Source organism: Phaenicophaeus curvirostris, chromosome 9 (genome assembly GCF_032191515.1).
Source record: "Phaenicophaeus curvirostris isolate KB17595 chromosome 9, BPBGC_Pcur_1.0, whole genome shotgun sequence".
In the NCBI taxonomy this organism is placed as follows: Eukaryota; Metazoa; Chordata; class Aves; order Cuculiformes; family Cuculidae; genus Phaenicophaeus; species Phaenicophaeus curvirostris.
The window spans coordinates 19,924,774-19,939,626 of NC_091400.1; the positions used below are offsets into that span (position 1 = coordinate 19,924,774).

A 14,853-nucleotide genomic window follows, 5' to 3' on the forward strand; every position below is an offset into this window, starting at 1 on the left:
TCATTGGTAAGTGGTAGGAGAATCCAGGCTAGTTTGCAGGGACAGTTCCACATCTCTTGCTGCCAACAGATGTGAAACTGTTACTCACCGAGGAGTCCATATCGGGGTATTTTCTTCCTTTGCTCTTTCCGAGGCATTTCGTCTTCCCTCCATCTAGCAGCTGGCACCAAAATCCTTTTGCTTCATCAAATCTGAAAGAGATGCTTGTCTTGAAAAGAGGTGGCCCCACACCCAGTTCACAGCAGAAGACATTTACTCCATTTCAGTGCTCTAAGGATTGGGCTTGGGGGTTCAGTTATTTATTTGTCTCTGGTATTGCCTGTTTGGGGTTTTTTAGCACTTGACCACTTTGACAGGAAACCCAGGACTGTGTCAACTTTATGCACGAGTCAGAGGTAATGTGGTGTTACAATTGATATTTGTCTGTTATGCTGACAGAGATAATAATCAATGTTATAGTGTATGTAAATTCTTTTTTAATCTCCTCATTATGGTTGAGAAGCATTAGAAAATCCCCTGACCATTAAGGAGTCAGTGTTTCTGTTCTTGCTAAAACACAAGTGTAAGGTGGTGCTGGGAGCCGTGTGTGGGCCTGGTCTGTTCGGCCCCGCACCTGGCCAACGTGAGCTTGAGGTTTGAGCAGGTTGTTCCACAAAACGCTGAGGCATTTCCCATTCCCACATGTGCCTCGGCAAGCGGGGATTTCATGTGACCTGACATTTCTCTGCCCTCCCCTGGGCATGCGCCACCCACTTGGAAAACAACGCAGGAGGAGAATGGAGCTGGTTCTCTTCTTACTGTTCGAGGCAAAGGCAGTGGCCGTATAGCTGCACATGGGCGCAGCGCCCACCACCTGCTGGGGCCACAGGGAAGGTGTGAAAACGTGGGTTTCAGCTGCGAGGAACAATCCTCAGGATCTCCAGTGGGCTTTCAGAGTTCCCCCAAGGGCTGATGTGGCCAGAGTCCACCTGCAGCTGCCGCTTCATCTGTCCACGGTAACCGCACTTGAAAGACCACAGTGACGGCTGAGGAACATCCTTAAGCTCATGCGCACCTGACCAGTCCACGTTTTTTGTAATTGTGGACTCTCTACCTCAAAACCTCCATCCAGGTGAAGGCAAGAGCAGCCTGCCACACATTTTTTACCCTACCTGCTCTACCTCCTGTCAGATACAGCTGTAACACGAAGCAAAGGAGCCCTAATAATGCCAAGATCTTTTCTGAAACCACAAGGACCAAATGGAAAACACTGTAATTATTGCTGTGAGGAACTTCACGCTTCTCCATGACACTGCCAAAAAACTCCCCTTCCCTGTAATTCTGGAAAGATTAGGCTATGGTTCTGGTCACTGTGTAGCATCTCGCGCTATCTGAACCTGATTTAGGGCCAGATGCACCTCTGAAACCTTGTCAGGCTTTGTAGTCAGAGATAAGAAGCATTCTTCCCACCGAGGGCGCTCCCTCCCAACGCCGAGTTCCCTACCTGAGGGCCTGGGTGTAGTTGAAGAGCGGGGTAACTCCCAGAAACTTCTGGATGCTGTCCATCACGGAGGCAGGGTTGTGTCTCAGCTCCTGCCCGTCCACGATGAGAAGCTGAAAAGACAGCAGCTGCCTCAAGCCTCTGCCAGCATGTGCTGAACGACACCCACTGAGTGTCCTGGCTCTCAGAACAGTACTGGCACATGGGTGACGGCTGCTGCAGCCCGTTTACTCTAGAGCGGCGCGGTGGGGGATGTGGGACATTCGTCACCATCGGCCCAGCACCCCTGTGCCACATCTACATGAGTTTTTAACCCCTTCAGGGATGGGGACTCCATCACTGCCCTGGGCAGCTTCTGCCAGGGCTTCACCACTCTTTCTGTGAAGAAACATTTCCTGCTATCCAGTCTAGGCCTCCCCTGGTGCTCTGTGCTAAGTGTTCTCTTGTAACCTGGGATTATTCTTGTGTTACACGTATGATGGGCAATAACGAACAACACTTGTGCTAATAAATGATCTATTCCAAAGAACAGAATAGGAAAATTGAAGTCTAGGGAAGGCCAGAGGCCCGGATCCACAGTCAGCACAGGATGGTGTCTGGCTCTGTCATCTCTCACAGCAGGAGCTCGCAGGAATAGCAAGGCAATGAGATACGAGCTCAGGAATGTTTTCCCATGTCTCTAAGCCTTAGCAAATCTGTTGTGTACAGCTTAGGCTGCTGCTCTGGCAGAGAGTAAGAGACTGAACAGGCACTGTAACTGCTGGGTTAGAGAGTGCCTGAGGGGAACCCCAGCGGCAGGAAGGAACTCTGAAAACACACCCTGACTCATGCTGTACTGGGCAGTTTATGAATCTCTTGGGCACTCAGAGGCAGTAATGGCCTGGGCTGTCTATTAACTGGCTTTTTGCAAATCAACCAAACAGAGACTCCTGACATCCCTGCAGTGAAATTTCCCTTCAGCAGACAGCGAAGGGCTTCACAGCAAGGGAACTGACAAAGGGCCGAGTCCAAGAACCTCTCCTTAAAGCAATGGAGCCACAGCAGGGGGCTAAGCACCTGCTGGGCCTGAGGAGGGACCCCGGGCTGCAGCTGCCAAGATGAAAGGAAGGCAGTGTTAACGCTGCTGTTCTTGCTGAACTTCTTGGTACTGTGGAGCGCTCTGGGAGATCACGGTACCCTCCTGCTCTCATTTACTTTTACAAACACAATAAAAGTGCACAATTGGAATATTCAAGCCCGATTTCTTACCAACTCACAACAGGAGGAAGCAAGTGGCTCTTGTTCCAAAAGACACGGCAGAAGGTGAAACGGAAACAACAGAGGAGCACGTGCCCAGGTTGCAGCCTGCTCTCTCCTCTACATCAACCCCATAGGGGGCTTCAAGAGAGCCTCTGCTGCCAAACCTACCTGCCCAGAGGGGTAGTATGTCAGCCAGCGCTCCAGGTGAGTGGAGTACCAGCCAGGGAGCAGGCAGCGGCTCTGCAGGTTGCGCAGTTCTGGAGGCGCCTGGGACTTCGCAGAAATCACTTGGTAGAAGGTGTAATTGAGTGCCACGGGGTCATTGTGAGCACGCTGGTGCTGAAAGACATAAGCTGGAGTTAGGAGCAGGAATACAAAATTCCACCCACCCATCTCTGCGCAGACCCCACCGATGCCTTTGCAGGCAGCCTGTGTCACCTCTCTGCCCCTTTAGGAATGGATCCCTGGCTCTGCCTCACCCCCAGCGCAGCGCAGGGCAGTTACCTGGTACCACGAATAGGCTCGGTCAGCAGGGTTGATCAGGACAGTGATGATTTTGGCTCGAGGCAGAAGGGCTGCGCCACGTTTCGGTACCACCTCTGTGTCGAAGTAATTGGCGCTCTTCTCAAACATGAAGTCTGTGCTGGCATTGGAGGGGATGGGAAAGAATTCCATGTACCTGCCGGATAGACGGGACGCTGGTGAGCTGCGTGGCTCAACAGAGCAATGACACATGAGGGAATGATGCCCTTCTCTCAGCCACAGCTCACTGAACAACTGCAGCCCCAGGAGCGCAATGAATGGGCAGGCAGGTGCTGAGCTGGCAGAGGGTGACTCGGGAAGGGCGGTGGAGCACGGCACAGAGCGCTGGGGAGGAGAAGAGGGTAAGGAACTATGTGCCAAACATGTTCCCCAAGTCCTTAGGCAGTGGAAGGAGAAGGGTGAGGGCAGGGTACTGGGGGGAAGCTCTAGCAGAAAAGAGGGTTTGATCAAGTGTAAGGCCAGAATCTGCTGCCTGCAATGCCACTGACCGCCTGTTCAAATCTGCCAGATCCTGTGTCTCTTTGTACGTCAGTGCAGAGTGGAGATGTGGGGGTCAGGGGCTCTGCTCTGCCTCGCAGGAGCTTGTCACGTTAGTGACATGGAAGCTGTAGGACATCCAAGTAACAGCAGGGCAGAGGGTGATGAGGACAGGGCGCTGGAAAGCACTGGGAGACTGGCCTCTGCTGAAATGTAAGCTGCACAACAAACTCAACTCCACACTAAACACAAAGATTCTACTCTTGCATGTGATGCTACAATTAAATCAAGCTGGATGGCTTTTCCACCGGATGCCTACGCTTTCTAGACCTTCTCTCAGCCAGTGCAGCTGCTCTCCAGAGCTTTACGTTCACTCAAGAACCAACCACTCTCTAGTACGTTTTAACAGCCCTCCAAGTGATGGAAGAAGTCAGACAAAACCTCCCACAGCTCACGGGCAAAGCAAGCCTGGGGCAGGATGCCTCACTGCCACATGACTGTTCCTCAGAGCCACGCATGACAGGGTGCAGCATCACTGCTGACTCAAAGTTCATGCTTCAAGCAAGAAACACCTTTAAAATGTCTCTGCCTGGAAACACATTGGCACAGTAGTGCCACAGTGAGACTGAATTTTTTTCCCTGCCAGGTGGAAGCACTTTACCATAACCGCATACATTTAAAGGCAAAGACGACAGCATGCATGTGGCCAGAGAGGCTCTGGAGCCAGTGCAGGCCAGGCAGTGACGGCTCTGAGTCTAAAGGGCCCAGAACAACAGCTGCTATTAGTTGTCCCTTCTGTCCTAAGTGTCTTTCTTAGCTCGATGATGAGCATACTGCCGTCTGTTCTGCATGTCAGGAAAAGAAAACTCGTGACAGTAGTGGATTCAACAAAGACTCTGAATTTTTAAAGCCAAATCATGCCTAGAAATCTCCTGGTGCACAGTCACCGAGATCAGGAACTGCCTATCCTGCTCCTGGATTAATTGGGGGCGGGGAGGGGGTCAGCAGGAAACCAGAACATGCACCGAGCAAGAGCAAATTAAACGGCTGTTCAGAAATAGAGGAGCTGCTGAGGAGGCTGAGATGGACACATAGAGAGACTCAGGAGAAGACAACATGGGTGCACCTTGTCACAAGACAACACATGTTGGGATTCTTACCAATCGATTCCTTTGTGATAGTTGGGTCCATTAAAAAACTGGATCTCCTCAAAGGTGGACGGACTTGGGAAGTTACTGGTGACAGCTGGGTGCATGGTCAGGAAGAAGTGCACTGCTGTAGTGCCTGCAACGGGAACGGTTAATGGACCTGGGTCACACCTAACATGCGGCTGCATGCAAGGCTTTATCCCCGCTGCAGAGAGCAGCCCCCAGGGGTGCACGCCAACCAGGCACGGCTAACCCGCCCCCGGGCTACAGCAGCAGCAACGCCAAGCACTTCAGTCACTTTCTGAGCATGACAGCGTCACCCATGCCGGCTGCCTTGTGTGCTTCACCAGCGGCACAGCCACACTGTCCCCGCAGAGCCGTCCCTGCCAGATGGGATGCCTTGTCCTGCCTCTGTCATCTCTGTTTTACCTCTACCCAGCCAAGCCTGACAATCCCGCCTGGCACAGCGCTGTGGGCCGCCAGCAGGCCGATTAACCAGCATGGAGAGGGATTTTCTCTGAGTGCCACTGCCTCGTGCTGCACACACAGAGCTCCACAGAGGCACAGGCAGAGACAGCAGCTTGGCGAGGACAAGCTGCCTCCCCTGGCCGGGATCACTGTTCGCTGTGCACGGCTGGTGGCTGCTGATCCACTGCACTACAGAGAAAGCCAAGGGGTGAAGACTGGCCAGCGGCTGAAGAGGTTCTGCTCTCCTCAGCACGGTACATACAGCCACGCCGCTGCTGACACGATGCCACTGCCATGGAGGTGACAGAGGTCAGACAAAGAGAAGCTCTGCCTTCCGCTGACAGCAACATGGAATGTGCAGTGGGAACACGGTCTGTCCCAATAAGAGCCCTAGGGGACGTTCATCACAACCTTTGCCAGGCACATGTGGCAGTCCTGCTGACAGCTCACATTTGTCACACACTAAGAAAGGTTGTGGTTTCTCGGAGCTGATGTGGAAAAGCCAAAGCAGCTCTGCAGGTAGGGCTTTTCCCTGCAAATCAGGACTGAGCCAAGCACAGCGCCAGGGTGCAAAGCACTGACAGCCGTGCCAGAGCAAGGTCAGAACAAATCCGAGAGTCTCTGCAACGTCCTCTGTGGCCACTTGGCAGCTTGCAGAGAGGGCAGCCACGCAGACCTCCAACAAAGCCCTTTCCAGCTCTCCTCCCAGGAGGAACGAGATGGAAGCTGCAATCTATCTTCAGACAAAGCATTCACGTTACCAGTTTTCTGAGGTCCCACGATAAGGAACTTGGGGAGTCGATCACATGTTTTCTCTTTGGACCAGATGTCCTTGTGCCTCTTGTCATCACAGGGATTCTGCAGCACAAGTGACGGGATTAGGCATTACCACAGGAGCTAATGGGAAGTGGAGGAAAAGCTGGAAGGCCACTCCTCTTGAGACAATGCCATTAGCACAAGGAGAACACTTCCCAGCCACACCACTGCTCTGCCAGGCATCAGGGAGAATTAAGTGAGAATACAGGGGAAACATTTTCCAAAGCTCCAAACTGACATGGGAGCCAAAGTCCCACTAAGAGTGTTAACCACAGGCATTGCCCCATGCAGCCACGCGGGGCTCAGCCACCACGACGGAACAGCTCAGCATCTGTGAACTTCTGGCAGACAGACAACTCTATCACCTTCACTTAATTTCATCTGCTCATTACCGTGCAGAGAGCTGCCACGCTGGGATAAAACAGAATAAGCATGTTTTTATTTAACAAACATGAGTTCTGCTGTGTGAAATTACTTTCAGATTAATCACATTAACATGCCTGCAAGTTCCTCCAGCACCAAATGGGGCTCTTCCTCACAAACTTCACAGCAGCCTGCTTTAATGTGAGCCCTTTAACGACTCAACTGCCTGCAAGCCTGCTCCCTGTCACTTTGCGCCGTGTCCTACTCTTCACCCCTTCCACCTTGCCACTCGCAGCCTCAAGCCACAAAGGTTAACCTAAAAGCTTTATGCATTAATTAACCCTTCTGTCCTCTGGATCAGCGGGCTTACCACACTTTAAATAAGGGACATAGCTCTTGGAAAAGCACCAGGAGCAGTTAAAGCTGCCTTCTCACCTGCCACAACGGGTTCTTCTCCTGGGGAAAGATTTCAAAGTACTTCTTTGCAAGCTGCACAGGGGGAAGTGTTTGCAGGCGAAGGTTGGTCCAGCACTGCACAAACTTGACCAGGCTCTCAAAGGTGTACAGTCCAAGACGGTCATTCCCGTAGTTGGACAGGTGGGTCATGAAGATGCTGATCTGAAAATAGGGGAGACAGAGGGTATTGGTAAATCAGGCAATTAACATTTCTGCTTCCTTATAGCTTCCTCCCACTGTCAGCAAGAGGCTGTTCACATGCCAGGCTGCCTGGGTTGACAGACATCCATCTGCCAGGATACAGCACTGCTGTGATGAAAAATGAAAGAATCGCAGTGCTTGCAAGCCAGGAGGAACTCACGAGAGGAGGGACAGAGACCTATGACCCCTGGGAATGGTGATAACTGAGGCTCAGATGTGAGTCCAGAACAGTTTCCAAATCCCATTCAAGTAGGGGAAAAAGGGTTAGTTAGCGATTCTGTCCTAGTGGAGACCTTACAAAGCTTCTTCCATGGGACAGCAGGAGCTTTCCTTCCTCTCCTGAGGCGCAGCCAGTGCCAGGAGGGGCAGGACACTGCAGGCGCAGCAGCATAGGAGTCACCACTAGGCCCACAGCCTGCCAGCTTGCGTTCACTTTGGAGCTGTCGTCTTGAGTGTAAAGGAACAATAGGCAATTCACACTTTAAAATCAGGCAAGTGTACATGGGAATCTGAACATGGACTGCAGACACTGGGTGAGGACACGGTCACACTAGGACACTGTCCTAGGAACAGGCACCAGTGGACAAGGTTTCAGCTCTCAAGAGCCTTCAGTGCAGTCCCTGAAAAACATCCTGCTGGGACTGAGGAAGCAAACCCTTGGATCAACCCTTGGGCAAAGCGTCACCAGGCATCCATGGGAGCCCCCAGCGCTGTGGAGCTCAGGAGCCAGTGTGCTGTCCCTGCCTTGCCAAGCCATCCCCTCCCCTAGGTAGATGCATTTCCCTCCTGTCTGATTTTCAGTATTTTAGTGTTTGGGAAAGTGCAGGAGATTGCTGTCAGCTTGGCTCTGTGTGTAGCTTTGATGGGTCCCATGGAATGGGGCATCCCAGCGCCTGTAACACAGCCGCACTCTGCCAGACACAAAACACATGGTAGAAGTCAGCAAAACAAATGCAGAACACCAAGACCAATGGAAAGACGACTGTGTGGGTGATTTATCTCTCCTTGCCCAGTGCCTGCTAGCACAGGGAAGGGAAAATACTGTGGTGACCCACTGCTGCACAGTTCCAGGCTGAATCTTGATGATGCCACATAAGGTCAGCAGGCGACAACAGGCTTCCCTGGCAGGGGGCAGGAATGGCTTTCCCACTTACAGCAGGGAAGAGCAAAAGGGGAAAGCAGGAGACAGATGGTCTTGGGATGAAGACATTTGCTGGCACTCCGGAGGTCTGAATTCAGTTTTCTGCCCTATGGCACATGGACTGGTCTCTGCGATGAGACACACTGACAGATCACAGCTCTTTATGCCTGAACCATTCCTAGGACACTGTGAAATGAATTTAACCCTGTCCATAAGTTGCTCACACTGCAGGGTCTTTGGGTAGGGAACAGAAATCAGTGGTGGGACACTAGGAAAGCAAGTGGAGTTGAAGATTTTTCACATGTGTCTGCCTGTGAGTGTTTCACTTCTGGTTTCCTATGGAGCTGACAGAGAGGCCCTGCCCAACAGGCTCTGGCAGCTGCACTTTGAAGTACAGCATGCGCTCAGTGTGTCTGTATAAGGATGTGCTGAATACAACGCAGAGCGAAGGACAGAAGGATCTTCAGTGTAGCTGTAGGGCCAGGCCACAGAGTACATAGGTTGGCAAGCAGATGCATCTCCTGTTGTGTTTAGCTTGTTTCTGGGAGACCCCAGGAAGGTGGTGTGACAGCAAGGAGCAGCACAGCCCTGTGACTCCTTACTGAAACTTACAGAGGAAAAATCTGCTGCGTGAAGTGTTTGGCTCCCTGGTGTAAACCAAGCCCTGCAACAGGGAGGATGCTGGTCACTGCCCGGGGCCCCTCCAAGATTTCCAGAATAAGAAAGCCTGCATGTGATCTGGGTCAGTAACTGTGCCTCAAGGCTGACTGCCCTCGGTATGATGGCTCACACAGGTAATGCTGTCACCTGCAAACAGCCCTAAGTGACTGGATTTGGAAGACGAGAAGACAACCAAAGAGCATCTCCCCTGTACCTCTGAGCATGCAGTTGTGTCTGGTATCACACGCACTGCATGGCTTGGCAGCTTGTTCTGCCCCATCACAGCTGCGCTGAGCATGACTGCTGACAGAAGCCGCACTCGACTCGCATCTCTCCCTCCCTCCATCCATACCTGGTGGCCCCAGGGGCTGGGCTGGTAATACCACCTCCCTCCTCTCCCCTCCCTTCCAGGGTCAGCATACCATGGCTTCCCTTCCCTCACACGGAGGAAAAGGCAGAGAGCCTAGAATACAGAAAGTGGGAGGTGAGGAGCATCCTTGCAACACGTAACAAGCAGCTGTGGGCACAGCAGTGACCTGCCTGCGTAGTGAGAGCACGAGTGTTTGTTAGAAGCGACCACAAAGATGCCCTTTGCTCCTGGGAAACACTGCCGGGGCATGTGGCCGCCTGTCTGCTGAACATCGACAGCCGTTCTCCTGACCGCTGACCTTGTTCACTAGTCCAAAGATCAAACATCTTCTGTTTGCACTGCAGAGTTAATCATATGCACACAGGCTTGGAGACTCCTGCACGTGTGTATCCACTCAAAGGGAGCTGGAAGCACCAAAAAGGACTGGATGAGCCTGGTCCAAGGCCGCTCTGCAACACTGCTGGGCTGTGGGCTGGCCAGCTTTCCATCAGGTCTGTGAGACAGCTCTATCAGCGAGGGCAAGAATGCGAGGGGGTCTGAGTCACTGTGCAAACATGAGCCTTGGAGAGGAGCTTAGTGCTCTGCACTGCACTGCTGACAGAGGAAAATGCTCCACTGCCAAAAGGAAGCAGAAGAGTAAACAGTGGGAGCATCTGAAAGAGTTTTAAAAGTCACCACAAAAAGCCAACAGCAAATCTGGCAAAGCGGCTCATCCTATACCAGAGCACAGCCTTTCCAAACTCCTTGGATCACAGACCACTGCCAGCTGCTTCGACCATCGCATGCTAATCAGCAAAGTTCAGTGAGCAGCTCTAGAAACTATAAATTCCTTGGCATGGCCTCCTAAACCAGCCATCAGCTCTGAACTGCAGCCTAGCGAGTGGTTTTCCAAGAGAAACCAAGAGCTCTTACATCCCACAAAGGCTATTCCTGCAGGCATTCTCTAAGGTCTGACAATTATGAAGTTGGACAAGGTTGAGCTCACCCAACTTCTGGGAACAGAAGCCCAGAAAAGCAATGATCATGGAGAAGAAAGTGGTTTCTTTCCAACTGACTGATCGCCCCCCATGTAATGCAAAAACAGCCTTTTCCTCACCACAGACTGTTACTAAGCAGGCAGATTTGGTTTGTGTGTGTAAAGGTAACAGTTCTGTCTCAGGCAACAGGGACACAAGGCTGGCTTCCAGACCTCAGGGAAGGAAGGTCAGGTTCTGGACCAGGAAGGACGATCCCCCACAGCTTTTTAGCTGGGGCTGTTACAGACCCATCCCTTCTGCAGATCACAGACTGAGCCAGAGCTGGTCACAGGCCTGTTTGTAAACTACAGCCTGTTTGTGTGACACACGCAGGGCACACTACAAGGGTCTTTCCACTATCTCAGTTCTACGTCTAGGAGTAGAGAGGCACTAAACACTAAGCTCACTGGGGGAAGAAGCTTGATTTTCTAATCAACAATTAGAACCCCAATCCAAAGTGGCTAAAGCTGTGTATCCAACCCTGAAATCAAGATGCAAAAGAAAGCAGGAATGAAGGAAAACATGGTAAGCAGAGCCACCAATGTTACAGGACAAACCCCACAGACCTGTACTCAATGATTGGGTTCCCCAGGCAGAAACAACCTACTTTTGCCAGATCTGCTCGTGTGGTTTCTTGCCACACTCAGGTGCTGGTGGAAAAGCTGTGTAAAGGAGAAACAAGAAGGCAGAGATTTGAAAGCCATGAGAAAAGAGGAGACTAAACATTATTACGTTCAGAAAGGGCTACAGAGGCAGACATTCCAAAAACCATGATCTAAACCTAGCAGGGCAGCATCCATCCAGAGGAAGCAAGGACAAGAGATGCCAAATTGGCTTCAGTAAGAAACAATCTCAGGTGGGGAATTGAGAAAGTCCTGTACAATCAAGAAGAGCAGCGTGTCTTCCTGCTGCAGCCCACTAGCAGGAATGTGAGGGAGTGTGATCTGTGGTTGGAGAGGGCTACAAAGCTTCATCTCCTAGTTCTATCCATTCAGGATTTTCTAGAAATGACTGCTTTTTTAGTGTCCCTTGCCATAAAGTACATCTTCCCAGTTTCATGGAAAGTGAGAAACTCATGGAATTTGCCCTCCAGGGCCAAGAACTGGGAGGGGACTGCAGGATGTGGACAGTACTACACTAGCTTGGTGGGTTGATAGAACTGCCAAGTATTGAAAGGGAAAAAGAAACACCTACGTTAGACCCACATCTGCCCAGAATGCTCTAGGGTGACAGCTATATCACAAAACCAGCATGCAGGAATTATTTCAAGTGTACCTACTAAAAGAAAGGGGAGACTGCTCCATAATGAAAGCCCAGAGAAAGCAATTATACCAAACAGACCAAGTCAATGAGCCAGAGGAGAAGCAAACAGACAGCAGACGTGTGTGGGACAGGAGGAGCCAAGGCACATCTCATTTCTGACTCATGAGGATGCGTAGGTAACACATACTCCACGTTGGGCCACACTCAGCGTGTCACCCTGTCCAGTTTCCATCTACGGAGTGTGGTACTTGTCAGCACTCCACACTGATGCTACCTTGGCAGTGCATGAAGCAAAGCAGCATTAACTAGCACGTGCTTTCTTGGTCCTCTTTTCCACATCTCCTTAGCACCATGCTGGAGCTACCCACACTGTGCTGGCTGGTTCTATTGCATCTCCCATAGGATCTAGTCCTTTCCCACATCAGATGTATAAGCCAAGACATCCGTGAACAGATTCCCCCTCCATATGAACTTACTGGGTTCAGGAGCACCGTCAAGAAAAGTTCACCACCACGAATGCTCTTGTCCAACTCCTTTGAGCCACCAGGATATTCATTGTAGAAGATAGTGTGAGTGAAGAGACCACAGGTCTGTCGAGGCAGGACCTGGCAATGTCAGAGAAAAGCACAGTTAGATACGAGGCAGATGCAGCAGAATCCACATGTGAATATGTCAAAGGAGCACTCTGTGGATCAACATAAAGAGCAAGCGATGCAAGCAACACGGGTTCAAAGAACTCTTCTTTATCTTGCTCCCAACCATTTACTGATCACAGTGCAAACACATCAGTGGGATCTCATTTTGGTCTTCTTGTGCTTGGTTTTGCTCTCCATTCTGGCCTGACCTCTGAAACGTACTGAGAAACACAGAAAACAGCTTCAGCCGAGCTTCTTCTCTTTGCTGCACTTCATGATTTTAGAAACAAAGTGGTGATATTAAGATCAATGTCTCAGATGCAGGTCACTAGGGGCCCATCCCTCAGGCAGGGAAGCAAGCTGCTCGCGCAGCTGTGCTCACCATGATTCCATTATGGATGAATCCACGCCGGTACCGGGCGGGCCGTAGGTGTGGGTACTCCTCTGTGCTTGTTACTTGAATGCTCCAAACAGTTTTCCATGCCTCGTAGAGTTGTGTGTGGACAGGATAAACCCCAGAATGATGGGGGGCCACAGCATAGCCCAGGTCTGTGGGAATCCCATGCTCCTGGAAGCAGAATATGAAGCTCAATCATTCCATATTTAACTAGTATCCTTAATAAGAATCATATTTAGCAACAGACTCTAAGATGGAGCAAGGTGAGAGAGGAACAGGAAAACTCTCTGGCCTGGGAAACCTGCAATACTGCTCATACTTCTTGTTTTCTGTTCCTATAGAAATGTAAGGGTGATTCTTTGTCAACGAGGATGTTCAGCACCGGGAACAACAGCTGCTGTGAAAATGGTCTTGTAGCTTGCAGGTCTGACAAACCACGTTAATTCACAGGCATCGGGCCAGGCTCCTTGGTTACTAAAAACTGATCAATGCTGCTAAGTGACACGCCTCACTCCCACAATGCCAAAATTTGAGTCACTGGAGGAGGAAAACAACCTGTCCTTAACTGATTGATAGAAAAGAAAAGGTAAACGATGACTGGGATCTGTGTTGTCTCCAGCAATTCAAAGAAAAGCAGACTTGAAGAGACTATTGAGGGTGAAGATACAGAGCCTGAAGCCATACTAAAATGACAAGAAATACCTGAATTTCATGGGGTTTAATTCCACTGTGTGGTTCTGGTAACAATATGAACGATGACAGCTCTGCCCTGGTGCTGCACAATAAAACCAGAGCCCCTAAATGAAGCAGCAACCTCCTCCTTCCCACTGCTGGCCTGCTTTATGTTAAATATGTGTAATTGTGTTCTGCGCTTTGTCCCTCTTTGCAAAAGACTGCACTGTTATTTGACCAGGAAAAGAAGAAGCCTAAATTGTTTCTATAATGCTGCAACTGTGCTCTGAATTCAAGATCATTCCTAATCTGTGTGTGCCATGGGAACACGAGGCAGCAGCCTGCGCTTCCCAAGGGGATTACAATCAAAAGAACCAAGCTGAAGGCAAAGAGGACATTTCTTTTCACAGAAACATGTACACTACATTCAACTCTGAGCTGTAAGCATCAAATGGGCATTGTTCCAGCAATGCGGGATGTTCAAGGCTTCCCCCTCCTCTGCCAAAACCCAGGGAATTTCCCCTGGACTTCCTAGATAAGCAACTGTGCTCAGCACGGTCTGGGGAGGCCAGAAGTAGGGCTGTTAGCACACAGAGCATGTTACACCACTGAGCAGGTGGCTCCCTTACAGAACCACACTGAATAAGGACAGAAAAGGAAATGCTTTCTCGCTGCCAGGGTTTGTAAAGTAATTGTATTTGAATGGTAATGCCGCAAGTTCACACATCGGCAAGCAAGAGCCCTGGGATTTGCACCCTGGAACAGCAGCACCTCCGCTGCCTGGGGCCATGCAGGTGCCAGGAAGCACTTTCCCTGCACAGGCAGGTACACAAGCGGGGTTTCTTGCCTGTGCAGAAGGCACACACCAATTTAACCTTTCAGAACTGCCTTTCTTAAATGCAGCTGAGTTATTAGACCAGTACCTGGGTTCAGTGGGGTCCAAACAGCTTTTCCAGGAAAAGAATATTTAAGTGTTAGCACTATAAGTAAATAAACTGGTGCCGCTTACCACAGCAAACTGTTTGTTAAGCTTCATCTGCTCTGCCAGCACAGTGACATTGTGGAAAAGGTGAGGCTGCATGTGACTCCACATGTGAGGGAACCACCAGAACTCCTTCCTGTGTTTGAGCAGCATGTCATCCCCCTCATCCTCCTCATCTGTACCTACAGAAAGCAGAAAAGGACGCGCATGAACAAAGGGCCTATGAAGGGCTCCACGTATCAAGGCAGCAGCTGATCCCCTGCAAGGCTGAGTCATCTGAACAGAGAACCATGCTCTGATGTGTTACACACGTGTGCGCGCACACACACACAGAGGAAGCCCGGGCTGCACACCGGTGCTGGGATAAAGGGGTGCCAGGGCCTTACCTGTGTGGTAGAATTTCCCTGAGAAGCCCAGGTTGAAGGTGAAGTTTGGGACTAAAGTTCTCAGCTTGTTCTGGGTGCTCAGTAAAGCCTGTTTGAATGAAAGAAAAAGGAAACGTTCATGTTTGTTTGCTGTGTAAGGT

The 14,853-nt window shown here is 50.7% G+C and overlaps 1 protein-coding gene across 3 annotated transcripts in view; it reads right to left on the bottom strand.

Annotated features, from left to right (window-relative positions):
• NDST2 (N-deacetylase and N-sulfotransferase 2) overlaps positions 1–14,853 on the bottom strand; it is a 92,520-nt gene that overhangs the window by 1,882 nt on the left and 75,785 nt on the right. For all 3 annotated transcript variants that reach the window (XM_069863680.1, XM_069863679.1, XM_069863678.1), the window contains exons 3-13: positions 14,714–14,801; positions 14,355–14,509; positions 12,659–12,844; positions 12,118–12,246; positions 6,970–7,152; positions 6,117–6,213; positions 4,900–5,023; positions 3,224–3,398; positions 2,888–3,058; positions 1,484–1,593; positions 89–191 (exon numbers count right to left, since the gene is read on the bottom strand). In XM_069863680.1, the coding sequence (XP_069719781.1) occupies positions 89–191; positions 1,484–1,593; positions 2,888–3,058; positions 3,224–3,398; positions 4,900–5,023; positions 6,117–6,213; positions 6,970–7,152; positions 12,118–12,246; positions 12,659–12,844; positions 14,355–14,509; positions 14,714–14,801 (1,521 nt within the window). The remainder of the gene's footprint in view (positions 1–88; positions 192–1,483; positions 1,594–2,887; positions 3,059–3,223; positions 3,399–4,899; positions 5,024–6,116; positions 6,214–6,969; positions 7,153–12,117; positions 12,247–12,658; positions 12,845–14,354; positions 14,510–14,713; positions 14,802–14,853) is intronic.